The sequence below is a fragment of the Syngnathus acus genome, chromosome 22 (genome assembly GCF_901709675.1).
Source record: "Syngnathus acus chromosome 22, fSynAcu1.2, whole genome shotgun sequence".
Taxonomy (NCBI): domain Eukaryota; kingdom Metazoa; phylum Chordata; class Actinopteri; order Syngnathiformes; family Syngnathidae; genus Syngnathus; species Syngnathus acus.
The window spans coordinates 10,650,402-10,674,805 of NC_051106.1; the positions used below are offsets into that span (position 1 = coordinate 10,650,402).

General features: G+C 48.0%; 2 protein-coding genes across 19 annotated transcripts in view; both read right to left on the reverse strand.

Annotated features, from left to right (window-relative positions):
• Positions 1-23,668, reverse strand: part of syt14a (synaptotagmin XIVa) — a 29,162-nt gene extending 5,494 nt beyond the window's left edge. For 6 of the 16 annotated variants that reach the window (XM_037241913.1, XM_037241904.1, XM_037241910.1 and 3 more), the window contains exons 1-17: positions 23,554-23,668; positions 20,812-20,959; positions 19,737-19,844; positions 19,301-19,362; positions 15,338-15,433; positions 14,885-14,941; positions 14,682-14,802; positions 14,532-14,611; positions 14,318-14,473; positions 14,110-14,250; positions 13,850-14,033; positions 13,447-13,575; positions 12,280-12,338; positions 11,861-12,113; positions 11,589-11,804; positions 11,414-11,516; positions 2,149-2,276 (exon numbers count right to left, since the gene is read on the reverse strand). In XM_037241913.1, coding sequence (XP_037097808.1) covers positions 2,149-2,276; positions 11,414-11,516; positions 11,589-11,804; positions 11,861-12,113; positions 12,280-12,338; positions 13,447-13,575; positions 13,850-14,033; positions 14,110-14,250; positions 14,318-14,473; positions 14,532-14,611; positions 14,682-14,802; positions 14,885-14,941; positions 15,338-15,433; positions 19,301-19,362; positions 19,737-19,844; positions 20,812-20,959; positions 23,554-23,562 — 2,050 coding nt within the window. In that variant the 5' untranslated portion in view covers positions 23,563-23,668. Of the gene's footprint in view, positions 1-2,148; positions 2,398-2,794; positions 2,948-3,910; positions 3,959-5,090; positions 5,163-5,258; positions 5,512-8,228; positions 9,189-9,272; positions 9,473-9,556; positions 9,724-10,036; positions 10,171-10,247; positions 10,386-10,553; positions 10,886-10,951; positions 10,990-11,052; positions 11,207-11,327; positions 11,517-11,588; positions 11,805-11,860; positions 12,114-12,279; positions 12,339-13,446; positions 13,576-13,849; positions 14,034-14,109; positions 14,251-14,317; positions 14,474-14,531; positions 14,612-14,681; positions 14,803-14,884; positions 14,942-15,337; positions 15,434-17,098; positions 17,225-18,040; positions 18,138-18,856; positions 19,247-19,300; positions 19,363-19,736; positions 19,845-20,811; positions 20,960-23,553 lie in introns of those variants that run through there. The other 10 variants (XM_037241919.1, XM_037241918.1, XM_037241909.1 and 7 more) reach the window with 9 other exon arrangements.
• On the reverse strand, positions 6,009-18,143 carry sdsl (serine dehydratase-like). 3 transcript variants are annotated; one of them, XM_037241933.1, is made up of 7 exons: positions 18,133-18,143; positions 7,439-7,976; positions 7,225-7,364; positions 7,035-7,123; positions 6,596-6,960; positions 6,420-6,506; positions 6,009-6,333 (listed from the first exon to the last, which is right to left on the reverse strand). In XM_037241933.1, the coding sequence occupies exons 2-7, from the start codon at positions 7,683-7,685 to the stop codon at positions 6,191-6,193; spliced, it is 1,071 nt and encodes a 356-aa protein (XP_037097828.1). In that variant the 5' UTR covers positions 7,686-7,976; positions 18,133-18,143; the 3' UTR covers positions 6,009-6,190. The 3 variants fall into 3 exon arrangements, with proteins under 3 accessions (XP_037097828.1, XP_037097830.1, XP_037097829.1); XM_037241935.1 differs by lacking the exon at positions 18,133-18,143 and having other exon boundaries at positions 7,439-7,475; positions 7,539-8,020; XM_037241934.1 differs by lacking the exon at positions 18,133-18,143 and having other exon boundaries at positions 7,439-7,705; positions 7,957-7,991.
• Positions 23,669-24,404: the final 736 nt, after the last annotated feature.

A 24,404-nucleotide genomic window follows, 5' to 3' on the forward strand; every position in this document is an offset into this window, starting at 1 on the left:
GATATGCTGCACCATGCCGAGGCAAGGGAGTCTTGACTAAGTGTCATTGAGGGCTTGATAAAAGAAGCAAAACAATTTGGAACATTTTCTTCCTCCTGCAGAGACGGGCGGGCCGAGGCTGGATTTGATGGAAGCTGCCGCGTAAAGGCGTCACTCACTTTTTCCTGCACCCTGCTAATTGGAATGCTTACAATTCCACATTCCTTCTCACAAATTGAGGAACCAGCAGAACACTACAAAAATGAATAGTGTATGATTGCGTGCGTTTGCCAGAAGAAGCACACAATCAAATGTGTTGTACTTTTCACCATTTCCAAGCCTTATTCAATAGATTTGTTTGGGGGGGGGGGGGGGGGGGTTATTCCAGTTTAACAACACTCTTATCTATGGTGGTGATTTCCACACTCAGCTCCAAATGATTGGCCTCTTGCCAGCTCTGTGACATGTAGTGTATCAAGCATGATCCCCTCTTTTCTTTGGTTGTTTTTCTGGCTTTCCCCCTCGGAGAACGGCGCAGAGAATGGCCAGCAATTAGGCGCACTTGGGAGCGAAAGCTAATCAGAAAGCGTCCACACCAGGCGCCACATCTTTCAATGGAAACACCACAAAATGCCACAACAATGCAAAGACAAAGAAAAGCGGTTGTTGAAGTTGGATGACGCATTGTCATCATTTGACAAGTTCATTTTGTGGCCTCAAAAGCCCGCCGTCGTCATCCATATAGGTGCGTCGTTTTTCCATCAGCTCAACGGCTGGCTCAGTGTGCACATTATGAGTAACCAGCTGATTTTTGGAGGAGGCGTCACGTGGCCTTCCTGTTAATGGACCATTCATCAGTAATTACTTGTCCTTTAGCAAAGAATCACTGATTAGCTCCTCTGGTGACAATACAAGGAATCACTAGACAGGAAATTAGAGACGGAAATGACACCATGCACATCTCCTCCAACAAAGTCAAATGGGAAAGTGTGTTTGTATTGTCGTCACATTTTAGGGAGCTGTGAAATCACTAGAAATGAACACCAATCGTTTCATCTCATTCAGATGCTATCGAAGCTATTACAAGCAAATATTCATTAGCCGTCCTTATTCCACCATCAAAAATACATTTTGCAGTTGTCTCAGTATGAATTACAAGTTGTCATCCTTTGTCAGTGATGGAAGGAAGCAAGGAAGCAAGGAAGCACGGCATGACACAAAGTATTCATAATTCAGCAGCATATTCTAACAAGGCTTTAAATAGATTGCCCTAGACGTCGGTTCAGTCTTGCTTATATAACGGGAAGGTAGTTCAGACCCCGTGCAGTCGTTTCAAATGTAGAAACAGCTTCCTTTTTGGGATTGTGGCATAACAGTGTCATCGAAAGCATCTGACAGCCATATACTTCAAACTTAAATACTATTCCATAATCCAGAGCTGGACAGAATATTTTTTCGACAGACACAAAATCATGAAACAGGCTTGGACAAACATGATGATGATGATGAAACATTTGAAGAATTTGACCATAGGGACAATGAAATAAGCAAGTTAAGACTGTAAAGTGCCACAAAGCTTGCGGGAGAATGTCCTTCGCTCTGTGTTCACACATGTAAAAATGAAGTCGAACAACTGGCTTGATGTTGCATATTTTGCCTTCCCTAGATGTTGAACTCTCTGTTCAACATTGGGCTGAAAAATGCACCATTTCTTATTGACATCAACAGGGCCCTCTCTCTCTCTCTCTCTCTCAGATAATACAACATTGAAGCTTCATATTCCTGTCAAAAAGTTCAAGCATGCTGTTGCTTATAGTCAGTCATGTTGGTTGTTAGCTCATAAGTAAATCAATAAATGCAGGGAACAAACAGACTAGTGCAAATAGGCTCGAAGCGCTTCACATGTGAAGAAGTCCAAAGCCCATTTTTCCGGAGCCGTGAAAGAAGAAAAACAAAAACACACGATGCACTATGCAGGCAGTTGACTGTCTCATAAGCCTCCCATGGAGAGTGTGCTGAACGAGAGCTCCACTTTGATCCCCTCTCCAAGTCCACTGTGTCTAAACTTTCTTTGCAAGTTGTGAACTGGACTGAAAAAAATCTGGATGAATGATGAAAGTCAACGCTGTAGATGGATTAGGCGGGAGGGGGGCATAGAAGTGTGCTTACCGACATCAGCTGAGGCGTCACTGCTGTAGCCGTCATAATGGGCCATCAGGGGACTGTACTTGTGGCGCTTCTCCCACCTGAAGCGTCCCGCGTGTTTGCCGCACACCTTGGCTCCTCCTCCTCCTCCTCTGAGACCTTGGGCCCGGCTCACTGCTTCTTGATACTGACCCATCACTTCGTCCTCGCTGTCTGATGATGATGATGATGATGATGATGAGACGTGCTGGTCGGCGTCAGTGTAAACCTTTTCTGTTGGCAGAAAAACAATGCAAATTGTTATCCAAACAAATGCAGCTGGTGAGTTTCCATGTTGTCTGATGACATGGACGCTTCATTTGGTTTGGTTCCCCCTCCCTTGTTCCTTCTTTTAGATTTTGCCTCTTAATTCATATTGCACAAATACAACATGAATCAAAAGTCTGTGTGGGGCTGCATTGTTTTGGACTTTATCTTTAGTGGGCATTTGAGAGGATTGTGCCATTTACTTGTAGATTAGATTTAGTAGAACGGCCACAAGAGGGCATCAATACCTTGGAACAAGGCCGCAATTGCTACTCCCGAAGTACATGAATTTAGTGACATGCTGCCCTAGCTGAGATTTTAAAGTCGTGACAGAAAAGCAATCCACCTGGCAATGGAGGTTCACCTTGCAATTGTGGGCTTTTCCTGAAGTCATCAAGGCACTGAAGGCTCCTTGCATTCTCCAGCGTCAACTTGTTGTTGAGGTACCAGAAGAGAAGCGTCATGAGGATAATAAAGAGCCCGATGGCTGTCAGAAATCCAAGCACCTCCGGTGAGACTATGAAACACAGCAAACGTCCATTTCATGGGTGCAACCACATTGAACATTCCATAGCTGCGATGCATCGGAATGTGCCGGATAAAAAGGTGAAATTCATGGCAAACGGAGTTGCGCTCAAGTTAAGAGACGGTTGTCAGCCTTTGGGCTCGATTGTCCATGATATCTTATCTGCATGGAGACTGTTGCCATGATGAATATCAAAACGGGGAAACGTGACACTCACAGACGCCCACACTCTCCACAGGCAGGCAGGCAGCCACGCAGGCAGCCACGCAGGCAGCCACGCAGGCAGGCAGCCACGCAGGCAGCCACGCAGGCAGGCAGCCACGCAGGCAGCCATGCAGGCAGGCAGCCATGCAGGCAGGCAGCCATGCAGGCAGCCATGCAGGCAGGCAGCCATGCAGGCAGCCATGCAGGCAGGCCTGAGCACTCTCACTAGCACACACTCCCACGCGTGTTCAGAGAACAATTGCGCACCCTGCTACTGCACTGATTAAACAAACACGCAACAGAGTGAAAAGCACCCAAACTACAACACGACAAAGTTGAAGACGTCACCAAGAAAAAAAAACAGGACATCATGGCACAAATACAACTTGTGGGGCGTAAAACCCAGAAATGCATTTGCTCCATATAATGTAGCCAACGCAGGAAAACCTAGGTTCCAGAGTTTTTCCAAAATCAACGAAAGCAGTTAGCAGCTAATCTAATGCAACGTTTTGGACGCTGTCGCTCATTTTTCTTGACTTGAGTGGAAAAGGTAGAGTCCATGAACCGGCGAATAATGACTCACGTTTGGTACATGGCATGACAAAAGAGCACAATCAGAGGCCACCACAATGACAAGGACAATCGAGATGAATAGGATCAAATGGAACGCTTAGTCAATGTACGTACAAGAAAGAAATCATGGCTGAGCTGAAGTTTGGGCTCAAAGATGGACTCCACCGCCCTCCCTACCTTTTCTGACGCAGATCAACTCATGTACTCCACAGCTCCGCTCGCCCCCTGGAAAGACAACGCATTTCAATGAGGCCCCCAAGACATGATGATGATGATGAAAACAGAACAAATGTGACAGTGAAGGAGAGAGGACAGTAAGAGTGCTTATGACCTCCAACACAACGGAAAATCGGCCCCACTTTGCCAATGTCACATGACCAAAGTGAGAAAAGACGTGAGGCGTAAGTGGTCAAGGTGTTGCCTTTATATTTCTCATTCACGCATTGGTGACGTTTGAGCTAACGAGGTCATTTCCACCTCCTGTTAGGCTGGAATGCTTTTTGGCACTGAACTATAAATGAGCAGGACACCAAATCGGACGGACAGGACATTGTACAAGCCGTCATAGACCTCGGTTCCGTCCTCCCGAGCAGTGTCTGTAATTCGTTCAGTTGGTCACACTTGTGAGTCTCAGAGCTGTGCGGCAGGGGATCAGCCTACAGGTTGAACTTTCAAATAGCCTTCATGTCCTCCACTCTTGCTACACAACAGCTACACAAGGCAACTGTAATGCTTCAGCGTCATCTAATACTGTATTTGTTTTGTCAATGTAACCAAAATATTGCCTTTCACGATTGTTCTTCAAAGGGGCACAATTCCATTGTCTCAATTCCAAGACCCTGTGACTGTATAATATGTGGGATCATCGTAGCAAGATTACACAAATCATTCGAACCAATATTGTGTATTTGAATATGAAATTGAACAGCAGAACTACGTATGTCGTCGAGCAAAAACCATACGACCATTCTATGATTACACAGTGGATCGTTCCTTTTCAATGGGCCTCATTTGAGTGCCGTTTCGCCAGCTGCTCAAAGAAACACCATAGCTGCTGCGTTCAAGCCACAAAGTTACGTGCGCCCACTTCACAAAGATCGCTAGAAACGAAGGGACGTCCAATATTGAGATTTGCACGACATGGCAAGAAATCACAACGGAGCTGTCCTTTCAGCACCCACACCATGAGACTGGACTCCACGCAAAACACTGCTAACATTTAGCAATGAAACTTCATTCAACCAAGCGGTTATTATTTTGTTGAAGCTAGCTTTTACCATAACAAGTTCCACATGGCAGGTATTGATGGCAGCGGAGGGGAATCGAGAAAGAAGAGAGACGCTTTACGCCGACTTACCGTCAATCGCCATGATCTTGTGTTTTGGATTCAACCAAATCAGGCGGCGAAGAGGGGGGGGGGGGGGGACCACTGCAAGAGAGAGAATCGGGGTGTTGGTTTAGTCACTTGTGAAAATCCCGGGGGAGGGACGGAGGGAGGTGAGGGAACGAAACATAACGTGCCAACCTGATTTGAACATGGCAGCGAGCACAAGTTGGCTGGACGTTCGATTCTTGAAAAAAAAAAATTCTTGAATGTTGATATTCGTTCTTACCGTCTGTGTTAGGGACCGTCCACAACTTACATGACCTCATGTGAGACAAATCATCATCCATCAAATGACTCCTATGAATTCAAATGGCAATTCATCACACACTGATTACAAATGGTTGCAAAGGAACCCAACAGCTTTGTCATTCTCGAGAACAAACTAGTCACTGAGCCCCCGCTCCGCCCCCCCGCCGTTAAATGAGCAGGACGCTTCCTCCACTCTCCTCATGTGAAATCACATTCATCACAGTTAGAGGCAGAAAATGAACATACAAGGTGAATCCTTGTATAGTATACACCAGGCGCCTCATACACATACACTGTATGTATACAATACAGTCAATAACCAAATTCCTTGTGTTCTTCCCATCTGAAAAAGATTCTGAAAGTGGTGATGGAAGCACACACACATGGAGGCACAGTGACTCAATCGTTACATAACAATAAGACGGACACTTAACCCATCGTGATTACATTGGGAACACAATGCTTAGCATTCCAGAAAAAGATCAGTCATGTCAAGGGTTGTTATTTTCGCTCAGGCAGGGCTATTCATATTCTACTGCCATTAAAAAGAACAACAAAGCAGGAAAGTCAAATGAATGTATTTCTCTGAGAAACTGCAAAAGGATTTCATGGGGCAGAATAATGGACAACGACGCCACCTAGCGGGCAACCATGATAATCGAACTTTTATTGGACCCCATTCCGTTGTCCCCAAATCGACGTTTGTTTCGGTGATATAGTAGTCAAATATTGTATCATCTTTCCTACAGCTCTCATTAAATTGCCTTTGAAAGAAAATGTCATCAAAGCATTTTAAAAGGTACATTTTTAGGGGAAAACAATCACTGTTCTGCATTTTTCTGATGCACACAGAATATTGACTTTTTCTGCAACTTTTCTTTCAGTTGAGATAGTTGCTCCGCATTGACGTTGCAGCCGCCACACACTATTACCAGCAGGGGGCGCAAGAGAGCCGGTAGACGACCTAAAATGTGAGCGGACACAAGCAAGTAAGTACATGTGTGCTTTCGCTCTTGGGAAAGTCAAGAGTGAACTAACTAACTAACTAACCTTCAGCCTGTAATCGGTGCACAACTCGGCTGTAGACTGCTGCCAGTGTGGCGCCACAGGCCATTTCCACCAGGACACGCTCGTCATCTAACAAATGTCCACACAGGCACAACAAAAAAGTTTCACCTTCCTTGAACAAAATGACAGCCAGCCAGCCCTTGAAAAGATCAACTCACCCAGGAATGTCTCCATGGCATGAAGAGCCTGCTGGTCAGTCACCACTTCAGAAATGATAGTGACCTCTTGGCTCCGACTGTATTCGAAGGCTTTTGCACAAACTCTCTTTGCACCGAGACTTTTCGCTTCGCTGGTGATGTCATCCAAGGTAACCATCCTTCCGGCCTTCAGTGATGCGTTCAAACAATCTGCGCCGAGCGTTTCCATGGCGATGATGGGCACGTCCATCCAGCCTACATCCTTCAGGCCCTGGACCACCCCACAGAGGAGCCCCCCTCCGCCCACTGATAGCAGCACCGCTCCAGGCTTGACATTTGGACCCAAGGTGGCTGCGGCCTCTACCATCAGACTAGAATGGCCCTTCCTTTAGGCAGGGGGAAGACGATTGGAACGATTTCGAGCAGCAACTCAAGTGCTGAAGAAGCGATGACTACCTACCATATCAAGGGATGATCAAAGGGAGGCACGTAGGAGAAGCCCTCCGTTTCCACTAGTCGGAGAGCCTCGGCGTTTGCATCATCCCAAACCTGCGTACGGTGGATTTTCCTTTTCATCGTACCATTGACTAGATTCAATAATGCAACTCAAAGAGAATGTTGAGGTCCAAATAGTAAAGCGTTTGTTTGACCTTGCCCACAATCTTGACAAGAGCACCTTGATCCTCCAGTCTCCGGACAACAAAACGAGGCGTCGATGAGGGAATTAGGACGGTGGCCGGCACACCCATTTTTCGCGTGGCGTAGGCAGCCGCCATCCCGGCATTTCCACCTGAAAGAAGAAATCGTGGGACGCAACTATGACTAGATCATAGCTATTGAAAATGTGAGGAGGCTCTCGGAAACCTGAGGAGCAGACAAATCCTTTGGACTGTGACTTGAGCTGCAGAGGGGGGGAGCAAGATGAGAGGGAAATTCCCAAATAGATGCAAGGTGTGTAGTATACCTGTTGGCACAAGTAGCCAATGCCACGAATCTTGAAAGAACCAGAGGGCTGGCAATTCTCCATTTTCAGATACACCGTGGTTCCCACATGTTTGGACATTGCAGCACTCTCAAGCAAGGGCGTGTTGATGTGGAAATGTTCAGCCATGATGCCGCCCGCAACTTGCACTGCACTCAAAAGTCATCACATTGTTTTCCAATTCATTCAAACGTTTAGTCTAGTGCAGGGGGAGTGCAAACTGCATCGGACCCGCCCTCTTCTTCTTCTTTTTTTTGGGATCACATCCGTTATGGTGCTTCGATGGCTTTGCAGACCGACACTTGACAGTTGACAACTTGAGACGAGTGGAGCAATTCAAAAGGTAAACATCATTGGAGGTGATTGCAGCAGCCAGGTCGGAAACCTGGCGACTTACCACAACAATATGGCGTTTTGGACCTTTGGATCTGCCGCTCGCTGCAAGAGAACTGCACGGAATTGGCTTTCTTCTTCTACTTTAGCGACCGATTACTTTATTCTCTTTGGTGCATACCGACACCTAGAGGACAGGAGTGTATGAAAGGACTTGGCAGCTCTGTATCAAATACATTAATAAAGTAAATAAATACTTGGCAGCTCTGTATCAAATAAATAAATACATAAATAAATACATACATACTTAAACGAATCAGCCTTGCAGTCACACAGATTGTTTCAGATTGTGCACGTTTTATTTGTATCATACACAACAAGGAATGGTTCCGTGTGAAATTCTAAATGTACATCGAGCGGCAACAGTTTGTGAGCAATACATTCTCGACACAAGCGTAATGTTTGGACTTTTCTCATTGACTTCAGAGTGTTTCTTTTGACCTGTTTCCCCAAAATACATCTGAGTGAGATTCGAAAAGCTGCTTAGTACTTTTGCGGTATTATGTGGTGGGATTTTGAGTTTTACAGAAAGGGGATGACTTTGTTGCCTCCAGCCTATCCAAATGTACTTGGGTTTTCCAAATGCATCCTCATCCTCTTCAAAGCACTCAAGCACATTCTTCTTTTCCTTCCGTCGATCATCTACGTATCCCCTCAGCAGTATTTGCAAAGTTCAGGGGCCGATTCAGGCCGCTCTATTGCCAGTTTACATTGCTGCCCAACGCTCTCCTTTTGCAAACTAGCATTGCTTGGAATTTATTTTCCAAGCGCCTCAACTGCGAGCTCAGAACCGACGTCTCGCTTTCATTGAAGTCGAGCAAATATTTGCATTCACCTTGCATTCTCAATCAGCACATCCAACTCAAAGGTTACATATGAAGAACAACAGAAGCCACCTGGGTCTTTATATTTCTGAGAAAAGCATACAAAAATAGTCATTTTCAAATGACCAAATGTGAACTCTCTAAAAATGTTAAGAGACCAACGTGGACATCGAATCGGAACGGCCCAGGAGATGTTTTGTCTTTAGCTCATATTTAGCTTACTGTCCGGTTGAATTTGCAACATCTGTTGTATTTGTGGCATTCTTTTCAAATCGTAGCATCGGTTTGTTGGAAGAGCAACTTGCTTCTCTCCTCCTCTCGCCCCTCCGTCACGTCTCCCCTTTCTTTGCCAGCGACGCTTTTGAGCTCGGATTTAGGCCAGGGAGCGTTGTCTGGGTTTGATCCTTGGATATAACTGGAGACAAGAAGAGAGAGCCGCTACTGCGAAAGAACCAACTCCAATCCATCTTCAAATAAAGAGCGCCGCTCAGCGTGGTACCCCAAGCAGGTTCCTGGGAACGTATCCCTCGCCGTCGTCGAGTCGAGCCCACCACCACTCTGTCTCGGTGTCGTCGCGCCGTCGCAGTACGGTCAGGGCGTCGCCCTCGCCGAAGGTCAGTTCGTCGGGCCGCTGGGCCGTGTAGTCCCACAACGCGTACACCGAGCCTTTGTTCATCACACCCAACTTCTCCTGTACACCTGACACAGAGATATTTCCGGGGATGCCTGTCGAATTCTCCGAGTGATCTTCTGCTCAAAAAGCAACGTTCACTCGGAACTTACCGTCAAGGAACTGCGAACACTGCGCGTAACCTTCTTCCATTTCTTCACATTTGTCTGCTGCCGTTTCAACATCACTGATTGTTTGGGCAAAAATGGCTGTCCCTGATTCCACCAGCATTTTACACAGGTGGACGCTGTTACACGAAGCGGCACAGTGCAGAGGCGTCCTGACGAGAAAGGAAATCAAAATGCCGTCACTATTGCGGATGCCATCAAGTTCCATCGACCACTGTGAATACGTATGCACATCACTGGAGACTGTGGCAAATGCTACCAACAAACGTATGAGTGAGTGAGTGACGCAGTGAGTGACGCAGTGAGTGAGGCAGTGAGTGAGTGAGTGAGTGAGTGAGTGAGGCAGTGAGTGAGTGAGTGAGGCAGTGAGTGAGTGAGGCAGTGAGTGAGTGAGGCAGTGAGTGAGTGACTGTGGCAAATGCTACCAACAAACGTGTAAGTGAGTGAGTGAGTGACGGCACTGACCATCCATCACTGTCCGCTGCATTGACATTGACTCCAAAGTCCAGCAGGAACTTGACAATGTGGTGGTGGCCAGCACAAACAGCGTTGTGAAGAGGAGTAATGCCTTCATCGTTTGGCATACTGGGATTTTCCACCTACAAGACAGCTTTTTAGCTCCAGACTCAATCTCTTCCTGAAATGATTTGTCCTCGTAGTAAGTTGGGCCTTTGACCTCATAGATAATTCTCTGCACCAGATCAAACTCTCCTTCTAAGGACGCATCGAGCAGCAGAGCCAGGGGGTTGAACTTGACTCTCAGCCCGTGGCCCGTGCGCTCCGATGAAGGCTTTTTCAAATTGGTTCGCTTCACCTGAGGACAAAGCCACACGAGTGGTCAAATAACACAGCATCGGTAGCCAGAAGTGCGTGCGTGCGTGCGTGCGACTAAGAGACTCAAGTTGGATGTTGTCATCGGACATACGTATATACTCGATGCGAAATAGAAAAAGACGGAGTATATGGTGCGATGCATTTTGACCTTGGGCCTCGAAGGCGGTGAGGGCGAAGGGGGGGCCCGACTCGTCACGCCGTGGGCCCAACAAGAACCGCTCTCATTGTTATTGTTCTGATCTTCCCATTTATCGGGGGTCGAGGGAAGGTGGCTTTGTGGAGACGGAGAGCCCTTCTTGCTCTCCTCTCCCACCGTGGCCGTCTCAGTGGCGGCGGCGGGGGGCGATAAGCGCCGGCAGTCCAAGTTCAAGTTTTGAACTTCTGCGTCCTCTGATGACAAGCCGGCATGCTTTTCACCTGCTTCCACATCCCCCTCGGCTGAGTGGATCGCGTCCATGTCGGGCTGGTAGAAAGTACTGGCTAAAATAGAGAGGGTTGACAACTTTGCCATCGAGTATGTTGTGATGAGAGTCACTGACATCCTACCTGAGACCCCTTCCATGCCTCCTGCCAAAGTGTTAAACCTGCACATCAAAATGAGCAAGGTTGAAGGTACGGATGAGGCCAGAACCGAGTTCAGCACAAACCTCTGGTACAGTAGTTTTTGAATGTTTGGCCCTTGCGGGCCCTCGGGTTCCGTAATGGAACTTCGTTTTTTCAGAGGGCGCGGAGCATTGCTGAGACGGCGGCGGAGGACTTCCAGATCAGCGTCATTTTGGTAGCGCAGTTGAGCTGAGTGGGCTGGAGACACAAGGAAAGGCAAGCGTTGCTTCAAAACCAATCGACGGAGATTCAAACGCACAGCCAGCCTATGTGCCACAAGAAGGTGTGCTTCAGAAGTGCTCACTGGGGCGCAACCTACCAACCGGAGTGAGCTTCGTCGGACTGAGAGGACGGGGAATGTTGTCCACGCTGGGAGGAGGTAGGATTGGCCCGTCGCCGCCGGGCTCTCCTCCTCCAACTTCCTTGTCTTCTGTCTTTATTCCTGCGTGGAGAAAAGGAAGAGGGGACGGAGACGCCGAGGAAGTGGGCAGGATGGGTTTCCCGTAGACTGCGGGGCGCAAAGGAAAGCATGATCAGAAAGACTCCACGGTCTGGAGTCGGATCGCTCTTGGTTGGTTACCCGCTTTAACCGTGGCGGCGCTCCTGTTGCTGAGCGAGCCGTAGTTCTTGGCCTGAGGCTGCTGAAGGTACATGCTGTAGATGGAGCTGCTGTTCATGGAGGCGGGGCCCTTTCGAGGAGACTGCGGTCTGGACGCGTGCTCGGGTACGTAAGGACGTACGGCCACCGCCGGAGGGGGATCCGTCCGCTCGCTCTGAGATGCCAAGGGCTGCGAGCCTGATAGGAAGGCGTGAGAAGGCAGCAAGGAAAAAAAGCCCACGAAAACGTCTTACCTTGGTTTGAATTTGGAGGGACGGCAATGCGTTGTTGGATTTGCTGTGAGGAGGCGGAGGAGGAGGAGGAGGTTGAAGAAGACGAGGCGGCGGCGGCGGCGGCGGCGGCGCTGGGTCGAGGCCATCCCAATGTGCCGGGAGCCGATCGAGGCAGGGAGCTGGTGGAACGGTGATCCCCTGCTGTCTGGTGGTGGTGGTGGTGGCTGCTGCTGCTGCTGCTGCTGGGGTAGGTGCCGTAACGGCAAGGGAGATGCTGACCAAAACAAAAACAATCCCATATCCAATCACGCCTGCATCTCAGTTTCAAAGTCAAAGCCTCACTTAATGAATGGCTGTTTGAGCATTCATGCTAGTGAAGTCAAAGGTCACCCAGATTGATTGTGTGGAACTTGAGACAATGTCAAAGCTGCAAAGTGTACCTGTTCTGCACTGTTGCTCCTCCAATGTTTACCAATGGTAGGCCACGATGCTTCATTAGCTGCGTGGCATCAAAGACAACAACAGCAGCAGCAGCTTAGTGAACGAACAAGTCAACGCTCAGCATGCCCCAAAATTGAAAAAGGAGAACTATAGAAGTGTGAGAAAGTGAAGGGAAAGGCCTGGCTGCGGTTACAAGTTATGGACGCTTGTGTCATATAAAGATGCTGGAAGGCACTTCCAGCCGTTACTTACAGGCTGCTACGCCAACACTCTCATCCAGCCATATGTCGGAAAGATAGATCAAAATGACAACTACTGCACTTGTTGTGGGATGGGACAATCCCACAGCTTGCTATGTCACAGATCATTTGAAGCCATCATTTGGCACGGCCACGTCGTCGGACTGGCGCAGACTCGCGAGATGAGCTGCGGAACGTCTGACGTCGAGAGGAAAGCGGCCACAACAGGAAGCAAAGAGTCAGGCTGCTGGAAACTTGGCTATGTGCCTGGGAGTCCAGATTAGAGTGAAGCACATTATGTCCCCATGCCTTCTTTCTCTCGCTAGCCAGTCACTCGCAAATATAAAAGCGCAGTTTTAGAAAAACACTTTTGTGTTGTATAATACATATCCAAAGTGATATCAGGACTCTCTCCACTTGACCAAAAAACAAACAGGCACGCATCTGCAGGCATTATCATGGCCTGTGCGTGCAGGAGTTTAGAATGTACGCGACGCGCCAGCTTCCTCGAATTCATTTTGTAGCCAGCTCTGCCTGCCTGCCTGCCTGCGTGGCTGCCTGCCTGCCTGCCTGCGTGGCTGCCTGCCTGCCTGCGTGGCTGCCTGCCTGCCTGCCTGCCCGCCTGGCTGCCTGCCTGAGACTGCCTGAGACTGTCTGCCTGCCTGCCCGCCCGCCGGTGTGCCAGTCGCCTGTTGACGTGATTTACAAAAGTCCAGACCGTAAATAACTCTGCTGCGGCATTCGCTTTGGCATTTCAGATGACCGTGGGATTCATGAAAAGGACTCGCTCTCTGTGCTGCTACTCCATCCGGCCGTTGCATTTGTGCATACATTCTTGGCTTTTATATTGGATGGTCAGGGCAGAAGACAGGCTGTGATTTAAACGGAGAAGCGAGGCACTGGAAAGAGTGCAACATAAAGACTCACTGTTGTTCCCTTTGTCCCCCTGGGGAGATTTGGGACCCCCACATAAGTCATTTGGCTGCGACAGGACCGTGTCTAAATCCGACACTTTCCATTGGCTGGGAGGCTTCCTGATGCCACTCTCGTTCTCGTCTGCCTCGGCGCAGCCGCGCCGCGGTGGGTGGTCACGAGCGCAAGCGCAAAGCACGAGCCGTCATGGAAACACGAGCGGCGGGCGGGCGGGCGGCCAATACGACCACGGTGACCATAACCGTAAGCCGGTAGCCACAGACGCCAAGGTGGAAAATGAAAACAGACAAAAGAAGACAAAAGGGAGAGGCAATAGACAGAAAAAAAGAGAGAGCCAGTTAGAGAGAAGCAAATCTTGTGCCCTTCTCAAAGAGCTTGGCCAATCGTTGCTACCCACCCGAAAGGGAGCGCGTGTGACTGACTTGTGACCATTTGGGGGATGCGTCAGGTAACAGCTCGCAGCCCGCCTCAGCCGGTGCAGCTTGGATGTAAGGGCACACGGCGGCCACACGGCCCGACGCGCTTGGTCGAGTGGTGGAATTCTGAGGAGAAGGAGGGCCTCCGCCATTCCTACGGCCCAACTGCAAAGACGCAAAGCACAACGTCAAGCAGGCGAAGACTCGAGGGGGAAAGCACCAGGCATAAAGGTAAGGTTACTTGGGCTCTCTTCTTCTGCAGTCGCTCCCTCAGCTCTCCGATACGTCGATCCATCACGGTCACCTGAGCGTTTCTCTTGTTCAGCACCTCCTTGTTGTGCGCCAGCTTGCCACTCTGCTCCAGGTTGTGACGGTTGCGAGCCTGACGCACAAACGTGCTGGCGTCCGTCCACAAGTGTGCATTTTGAAAAGTGCCTGCCCATTAGTACCTGCAGCTCTTGGTAGAGCTTCCTCAGTTCTAAGGCAGCAGGGCCAGAGGGCGCCGGCGCTTTCGTTCCAGCGCCTCTGTTGGGCGCCCCCTGCTGGGAGGCAATAGAATGCAGCTGCAGGCGGCCATTCCTCAGATCCTCCAGCTGTTGGGTCAGCTGTTCAAAAATAGATTACAAACGATTCCATGAAGTCGACTCCTTCATCCCAAGATACCTGGTCGACGCGGGTCACGGCAGACCGCAGCTCAGCCTGCTTCTCCTGAAACAGGCTGCTCACGTGCTCGATCTCTGCCGCTGCACACAGGAGAGAGATAGCCGTTGACGTTTACGCTGAGAGTGTCGAGTATTGCGTGTTGAGGCGTACAGAGGTTCCCATTGATCAGTTTGCTGTAGTCCACTTGCCCTCTCATGGCTCGAATCTTCTTCAGCTTGGCCTCCTGAGACTCCACTCGCTCCTTTAAGCGCTGCAGTTTCTCAGCTTCCGACTGCACGAGGAGAAGAGAAAAACAGATGCGTGCGTCAGGTCATACTTTGGCTTCAGCATTGGGCACCTGGATGGCACGCCACCTGTGTCTGCCCCTGCTTGGATCGGCCTCCCTGTTGAAGATACCTCAGCCTTTGCTCCTAAAGCAGAGGAGAAGAAAATAGGCAGGCCTCGTCTAAATCGCCTTGAACTCTTGCATTTGTACTCGTTCTTTTCCTTTCCTGGAGGCTTTCCTGTCTTTCTGGAGTCAAGTCGCGAGTATCCCAGCAGCTGTGCTTTGCTAATGACTTCATTTCCTTCCTATACTGTTGCTCGCTACATCGCTGAGCTCCAAAAAAAAAAGAAAAGAGCGCTGGTGAAGTCAATGACCGCTATTTATTTTTGACACTAGCGGAAACAAATATGAGCCATGATCTTTACAGCACAGACACATTGCGTACTCAGTGGTCGGTCAGACTGTAACTGCTGGAGGACGACAAGCATCGACTAAGCGACAGGCGATCCGCTCTGAGAATGATGTTGAGAAAAAAAGTGACCTTGGCGACCAACATCTGTTGGTGAGCGTCGATCTGTTGCTGTTGTCTTGTGGCCATTTCCTGGAGCTCAGACAGGGTGAGTTCCACACGGGGAACCTACACAATAGGGACAGGAAAAGAAGGCACATTTGCATCCGGATGTGCTCTTTATCAATTCTATAGAGAGACAGATAGATAGACAGAGATACATCCGAACGACGACAGTCAACTGCTCTGATTGATGACGAGAGGAAAGCAACCGTAAAAGTGACACAAGATAGTGTGGTGCGTACATGACATTTGAGGCTCTTCCGCTTGCTACGCAAATGTTAGCAGCTGGTGGCCTGGGCAGGGTGACAGCGTTATAGGATTACGTTCAAAATGGCCTCATTTCTACGGCCTGGCTTCAGTGTCACATCTGGAACAGACTGGATTTGTCAATTGGAAGGACCTATGCTTTGGAATATGTATAGCAGCACCACCCCAAGTCTATGGGGAGACATTTGGCTCAAAATGTTTCTTTCTCCTCTCTCTCACACTCACACACGCTCGCTCGCACGCACGCACGCACGCACACTCACCCCCCCCCCCCCCCCCACACACACACACACGCACCCCCCCACACACACACGGCTTCCATGTGATCTAGTCACTGTGCAACACAAAATAACAGTAGAGTTGAAATTCCCTTGAGAGATTAGAATGGGTATAGTAAATAAATAAAACTATCAAATGCTATCAGCATTTCATTTCAACATTTGCAGATGAGATCCCCTCTAGAGATACACAAGTACAGAGAGAATAATGAATACAAGATATGAAGGAAGGAAGGTCCCAGCCCAGCCCAGCCCAGCCAGCCACTTCCTCTTACTGTTTATGTTAACTCACAAACAAATGAGCTGAGCACGCACAGGCACAGCAAATCCTCCTCCAATGCAATGATGGCCAGTGGCGACAATACAATGACGAAAGAGTAAGGTTTGCACCATCAAATGATGCTTTGATGTTGTCGCGCGACTGACAGTGTTGGAGGCAATTTGTTGATTGAACAGCATCTGAGGGCACCTTCATGTTGCATTGTAGCAATTAGAAGATTGCTGGCTGGACATATCCCCAAACAAGATGGTGAAGCCACACTTGCTCCTGATGCTGAGTCACAGGTTGATCATCTTAACCGGAGAGAGAATCGATTCCAGGAGCAATCGAATGCCGACGTCGGGAACGTTTCTTTCAATACGCCACAGTGAAACCTTTTAGACATTAAATCGACGTATTGGGCACCCCTACTTTGATCCGAATCCTCCACCCAACTTTTTCGTTCAACTTTCCCAAATAAGGCAGCAACGATGAAAGCTTTGAGACCTCCACCGAGTTTGAAATCATAACTAAAGCGGGACAAATGTTGTGTGCCTTGGTGTGGCTTCACTCACGTGCTGACTCGGGTCATTTATAATGCACCAAAAATGCGGAGAACAATTTCATTTGTGCAAACACTATTTTAGTGGCACACCATTGCCTATTCTGGATAATTCTACTGTCGTTGGTGAAGATAAGATCAATTCTTCTAATTGCTACCGATGAATGAACGTGACATGCTGGCTTCATCCGGTTTGCCTAACCTTGCTCTTTACACAAGCTCTCGTGTTGTAGATTGGCTTCAACTCTCCGTAATTAGGGTAAGATGCGGCGTTGCGCAGCACTTGGAGGGCTCTCCGCTTTGGTAGCCGCTCATGCAATGGACACGGTGCTGCATGGTGACTGAAATGAGCATGCAGGCTTTACCTGCAGGCTGTCCCATGTGATCCTGCAGGAGCGGACTTTGATTTTGCTGCATTGCCCTTCAAGGGTAAATTCCTGCACCAAATCCAGCTCATTCCACTCCATGGTCTCAGCAAGCCTTGGCGCTTTCTAATGGGAAAAGGACGCCACAGGCAGGCAGGCAGCCACGCAGGCAGGCAGGCAGCCACGCAGGCAGGAGGCAGGCAGCCACGCAGGCAGCCACGCAGGAGGCAGGCAGGAGGCAGGCAGGAGGCAGCGTCAAAACAAAGCCATTCTTATCTCACAACTTTCTCTCCCATCCCGCCACTGATGCGCTATCATGTTCAACACCTACTCTCTCTCTCTCTCTCTCTCGCTCGCTCGCTCCCTCCTTTGCGCGTCCCACACTGCCTCCCTCCTTCCTTCCCTCCCTCCCTCCCTTCCCTCATAAAGTCACTGCTATTGGGAGCACCTTACGTAGCAAGCAATAATTACGACAGTCAACTTAAATATACTGTATGCATTGGATCCCTTCTTTCTACTCATTATGTTCTTGAGTAGAATGAAAGCAAGCCTCATTCATTCACCTCTGCTTCACTCAGTCATGGTGCTGCTGCAGCTGGCTTTTTGCTGCAACCACATCACAAGTCTCAACTACCCACCTGACCAACCCCCCCCCCCCACACACACACACACACACACCCTCTAAGTGACCTCACAAATACTCAATCTCTCACACTTTCTCACAGCACCATTGCCTTCTAATGTGTGTCGTGACAAAGATGAGAAGGTTAGATAAGAATAGAATGTCGTCATATTGGCAGCTTGTCCAAGAGTTTCTTTCGACTTGCCCAGTGACACACAAGCTCATATGATTCACAAATACATGTTGGGAGAACATCTGCCTCCTGCTGCGTCATATTTTGCCAATCACTGACTCACATAGATACACTTATGCGCACTCACAATGCACATGGAATGCGGCCCAATCATCTAGGTACAGCTTGTGTGTGTGTGTGTGTGTGGCTGTGTGGGGGCTGCAGGCAGGACTTGGAAACCAAATCTGAAACAACAAATGAAATTGTTTGAAACTGTGCCGGGCCCCTACATTCCAAAATGGCATATTTTAATACTCAGTGGGTATTACAGTTGATACTATCCTTTGAAATACTTTGTTTGTATTGTAGTTGGTCATACATATGGTTGGATTCTATCATGAATTTGATTGTTGCCCGCTACGCAGACTGCGAAGCACCATACCGGTGGGACGCTGAGATCGCTTCATTTTTCCATTTATCGAGACCATGGCAATTCAGAAGCAACCTCCGAGTGCTTCAGCCTCCCTGAATTGAATTGTATTCAAGAGATGCCGAGGCTATCTCCAGTTGCAAGAGTTCCAAAAATCTTACAGTGCTTGCTTGATATACTATCCACTTTGCTGACAGTATTGTTTTGAAGCATGGCTAGAGCTGCAGTGCTAAAAACACAAACAGTGGCAAGATACTGCTATATACACTATATACTGTACAGCATAGCCTATGCTTCTTATTTTGTGAAGTCTGTATTATCATTAGATGTAGTTACAATCAGGAACCAAATAAAAAGCAGCTATCCAATCTATCCATCTATCTATCTATCTATCTATCTATCTATATATATATATATATATATATATGTGTGTGTGTGTGTGTGTGTGTGTGTGTGTGTGTGTGTGTGTGTGTGTGTGTATGTATATATGTGTATGTGTATATATACATATATATATATATGCACGGCACTTACCCCCCGCCCTTCCAAAGTGCAGCCGCACCTTAAATTCTTTTGGTCTATGCAGCAGATGTAAAAATCATTCCATGGAGAAAGCCACACAAGACAATAGTGGAGAAGTGAGAAAGGTGAGGGGAAGAGGAGGAGGATGAGGAGGAGCTGTTTGGCTGGCTAACAATCCTCTTAGTCTGGTTATGTCATGCGACCAAGCTAATCCCACCTTCACTGACGGGCCAACACGCACGCACGCACGCACGCCTGCACACTATGACTGACTCACAGACAAGAGCGTTTCACACAAACGTGGTCAATCGCAACATGCGTAAAGGCCCCAAAATTGGTAGCAGGGACCAAAATAGCGGCTACTTTGACAATGATCCAACTTTAAAGGCCACTGTGGCGAGATTTGTGTGCGTCCGCCACTGTATCTAGCACGTGTTGGTGTGGCGCACGTCTTACACTGGTGTTGTTGCGCTCTGGAGCTTCCATGGTCCAAGTTGTCTCCAAAGGCTGCAGCCTTCCTGTAGAAAGAAGCAGAAACGTTGACATTTTGCCAATCGGTCATCCGTCCATTCGCTCAAGGCTCAACTTTGTTCAGCTACAACATCCTTGGCCATTTTCAAACAAGCAATGATACATTCTGGATGATATGGAGCAAGTCATCAATATTTCTTCTCCCATTCTGCGTTGCACCATGCATGTTATATATATAATTCAAACAATCTGATCGGGCTAATGAGTGAGCGTGCCGCTGCTGACCTCGCCTCGAAATCTCCTAAACCCTTTTCTTCTCCAGACAGAGAGAGAGCAAGGTTGCCTTATCAATTCAAACACAAGCAAAACATGACAGTGGCGATTCATTTGTGTATAGCCAATGTTTGTGTGCCGTACGTACCTCGTGGCAAGGAGGAACAGTGTCGCAGGTAGAAGCTGACCTCTGGCCTCCTTGCTCCCCACTGCTGAAGGAGGTCCAAGAGTAACAATTGCTGAGGGAGAACTCGTTCTGACAGAAGACACAAGGAGGGGGAAGAATTTTCTCACTCAGATTCCTTTGGCTGGCTTGACATGCTTACTACTACTATATGTCATTGCCATTCAAGCGCTCTGGTCAACTGTTGACATCATCTATTGCACTCTGCCTCGAGGTTGAATTGGAGCAGCTGTTTGACACACACATACATATGTGTGACAATGTGGACTTATCACAATCGTTGAGATTGCTTTAGCACTTGCAATCAATGAATTGTCAATAAAAGAAAGAGCTGTAAGCACTCTATTGGCGCAGCCGACGACAAACGTGTCAGCCGTGAGCCTTAAGACACGTCGCATCAGTCATTGTTTCCATGACTATGTACAGTATACGGTCAACCTTAAAAAAACATGGCTTTTATATCTGTAGCCTGACCAGTCAGTCACACCTACGTCATGTGTGATGTGGCCTGGGATTGAATGAATGTAGGCCACAGTGGTTCCCAGTGTCTGCATGGGATGATGGACTGCACTGGATGAGACTGGGCCGCTTAGTTTGACAAGGCATAAAATGAGGTTATGTTTTCATGGGCTTGGCTTTGTTTGTGCGGATCCCAGCGTCCACGTGCGGATCCCAGCGTCCACGCTACACGCACTATATGCATACCATGTCCAACCGGAAAAAAAGATTCTGGTGAAATGTTGGAGAAAAAAATACATAAATAAATACATTGAAAAGAAAAAACCACAACACACCCCCACAACGCATAATGAGCATGAATGGAACAACAATTGATTGTAAATGATTTTGTTGAGGGCACTGTAGAGATAAATAGCTCACATTGTAGTGCGTGTGTCTTGGCATGTGAAGAAATTGACAATAAAGCACACTTTGACTTTGAGTGCTGCGTATTGTTATTCCCATTTTCCAAGGTGGCTATTTTTCCTGAATTTCCCGCTTGCGTTCTTACCAAAAGATACGTAGAAATGGGATGACTCACCGTGTCCATTCCACTTTTCAGCTAAGTGGCACTCTCCTTCGCCTGCCTCTTTGCAGTATTCCACCACATCTCCAACTCTGGTTGCAGGAGTAACCGGGACCTCGGTCAGCATCTGTTGCGTGTCGTTCAGGTAAACCGTCAGGATCACCTTGGAGCGTACAAACAAGCGTGTTATTGCTCTTCCGTGGTCATCTCCCTCTCAAGCTGGTCTTCTTTAGGGATGAGATGTCTTTTGGGATGGGCACTTTTTGAACATTCATTTTGATCTCATTGATATTCATTCTAACATGATTGGGCTTGTAAAGCAGTCATGATAGGCAAGGTGACTGACTGATGCTGCTGTCATGTCAGACGGTCACTCAACAGTTGGCTGTAATGACACAGCCGGCCGGCCAGCCAACTAGCCAGCCAACCAGCCCCGGCCGGCCGGCCGGCCAGCCAGCCAGCCAGCCAGCCAGCCAGCCAGCCAGCCAGCCAGCCAGCCAGCCAGCCAGCCAGCCAGCCAGCCAGCCAGCCAGCCAGCCAGCCAACCAGCCAACCAGCCATCCAGCCATCCATCCATCCAGCCAGCCAGCCAGCCAGCCAGCCAGCCAGCCAGCCAGCCAGCCTGCCAGCCTGCCAGCCAACCAGCCAGCCATCAGAGCCCCACTGTTTTTGGTCTTCATCACTCACATCCACTCTTACGTATCCCACAACACACAATTACTAATCACACGCTAATCCCTCGTATCGTACACACCTATCCAGATCATGTGATCTGGTTGCATGCATGCAGACAGACAGAGCAGGGATACATTCTCTAAATCTTGGATTAGATCCACAAACACCAGCACAAATGCACACACACGCAAATCCTGAAGGGGGAACATCATTCAGCTACCAGCCCCATAAGGGATTTCATGTTCACAGTTTCAACCTTTTCCAAATGAAGCCATGTTGGACTAGTTCCTGAAATGAAGACACCCAAAGAGCCATGTATTACTACCACAAGTCCATTACGATAAGATACACTCAACCATAATGGGAGCTTATGTCATGACTAAAAATGGCCAACAATGTTATCCTCCTTATTCCATCTCATTTTTGTTGTGTCCTGTCCATTCGCTCAGCGCACACGCACATGGACACACTAATAATAAATCTCCCATCCCAGATTTGTTGTTGCGTGGATCGAGCTGATATTAACGTCCCACAATCCTTTGCAGCTGTTGCTTGGAGACCCCTTGCTAAGCTTTTACTGTGCTGGCCACGATAGCAACGAACTAACAAGGCAAAAATAATCATTAGGTCTGCTCTGCACACACCGTTACTGTCATTCCTGCATATAGGTAGGTACTGTGTTTTTGATGACACGGTCATTTACTGTACATACTGGCCAGTCCCAAGATGCTCAACTATGTCGTACTTTTTTCTTTCATGTAGTATAAAAGTACTTTGGGAGACTGAATGATGTCTCAATGAAAAGAGCAAATCAATCAGAAAGTCGAATGAAGGTGATATACTTCTTTGCCCACCCAGCCACATATGGACACAAGGATGGACGCTGTCAAGTAGCCAAGAAGCACACATGACCACTTCAACACGAGCTTCGACCTAATTGAGAGAGAGCCAGAGAGAGAAATCAGTTTGAGTCACAACAACTATCCGTGCACAGTTGAGGCCAATGGATCTGAGCGCCAGAACATGACTTGTCAACTGCCAAGGTGGACATTTTTCAAGAGAGGACATCACAGTCTATTTTTGTTGACACTGAGTGCTTAAAATAGCTGCCTTCCAAAAAACAAGACAAAAATCCCACTTTCAAACAGCCATCGTCAGCTCTTTGGAGCTTTGGATCAAAACACCAGTGCAAGAGCAAAAGACAAGAAAGAGAAGGTCAAAAGTGAGCGGACAACTTCTCGCTGTCTCTCTATTTCTCCCAGCAGTAAAACGCATCCTTATATCTTCAGTGCATTGTTCCCTTGACATGAGCTACAAAGAGCTCTTGTGTGTGTGTGCGTGCGCGTGTGCGTGTGCGCGCGTGTGAGTGCACAAGCATGCGAAGAGAACAAAGAAAAAGCAGAACATATAAACCTGATCAACTGAATGTGTTATTTGCGCAAAATTCTTGAATTGATTCATTGACTTCATAATCAGGATGGGCATCACCCTTGATAGGTCACTGCCTCACTCACTCACTCACTCACTGCCTCACTCACTCACTCACTGCCTCACTGCCTCACTCACTCACTGCCTCACTCACTCACAGTTAGAGCGAGACACTCCCATTCACACTGTCACCAAGTGGAAACTAACTTGCCGAAAGTCAGCAACGTAGCTGCATGTGCAATATAAGAAAATGCTTGAAAGCTTCTGCACCCCCCCAAGCATGTACCGCAATAGTTTCTTAAAATCGTTGAGTACTAATAGTAGTGTATTTCAAGAACGACTTATTCTAACAGACTAAACTATAAATGGATTCTTTTTTTTATTCTTGTCTATTCATTTCTAATACTACCATGAATATCTTCAACTACCAAACCAGACAGCATTTCAATCAAATCCGGTCCCACAACTGACTGATGGTACTGAAAACACAAGCCTATAATAAGGATATCAATTGGAGATAAAAGTCCATTTGTATACATTGATATAACTTGCATGGGCTTCAAGGGAAATTCTGCGATATTCCAATTGTTTTTGGCCCAGAGTAATAATCAACCCACTGCATGCAGTTCTTCGTCCCATGAATGAAAAACTCACCGGCAACATTCCTGTTCGTGTTCCTGCTGCTCACAGCACAGCACAGCACAGCACAGCACTGCGCGCAGCGCAGCGCAGCCCTTGCCTTGCCTTTCCTTTCCTTGCCTTGCCTTTCCTTGCCTTGCCATACAAGCAGTCCCGGACTTGTTTCTCGAGTGCAGCAGACATCCAGATGCATGGAAACCCCAACTCCTGCTCCCTCCTTTCCTGTCAACCCCTCCCCCTCATTCGCTTCCTTCCTTGCTTCCTTCCTTGCTTCCTCCCTCTTGATCGTCCCACCCAGGGAAAGCTTACAATGGTCTTTCCAAACAAGCTGAAGAGAATAACAGCATTTTATTCTTTGCTCTTCCATTTCACATCTTGGACGTCATCGTCCCATCACGATTAGAATTAGGTTACATTTTTGTGTTTACCAGTCTTCTAGCAGTCTTCAAACAGTGCCCATAATATTCATTTGATTGATTTGCCCTGATCTATTTGATTGTCTGCCCAAGTCACAATAAAAGAGACCTTGGGAGCATAAAATATTTCGCATGATAAACATGGTTCACGACGCGGTGCTTGTGCATGAGATGTTGGCACCCTCTAGCGGACACAAAATCGAACAACACCAATCAATGCTGGACAGACGCGGAATTCTCAAAGCTTTTTTTTCCTATTTCAAAGTTTGCTTGAGCTTCATGCCCTGAAAACGTGAGCTTCTCTGGAATCGTTGTACACAATTAGTGTACCGATTGGTTTTGGTCGCTGAGTTACCAGTGGGCGGCTTCTAATAGTCTATGAACTTGCATACTCTGGCAAGTCAAAAGTACTTCCTGATATCTTCGTTTTGCATTTATATGATAATTCAG

What these genes read in the sequence shown, in the direction of transcription:
- sdsl (XM_037241933.1), bottom strand. Translation starts at nt 7,685, where the DNA reads ATGGCTGAACATTTCCACATCAACACGCCCTTGCTTGAGAGTGCTGCA. An exon ending in TTTGATCATCCCTTGATATG is followed by an intron (nt 6,961 to 7,034) that starts GTAGGTAGTCAT and finishes CCCTGCCTAAAG; the next exon opens with GAAGGGCCATTCTAGTCTGA. An exon ending in TGCCATGGAGACATTCCTGG is followed by an intron (nt 6,507 to 6,595) that starts GTGAGTTGATCT and finishes GACATTTGTTAG; the next exon opens with ATGACGAGCGTGTCCTGGTG.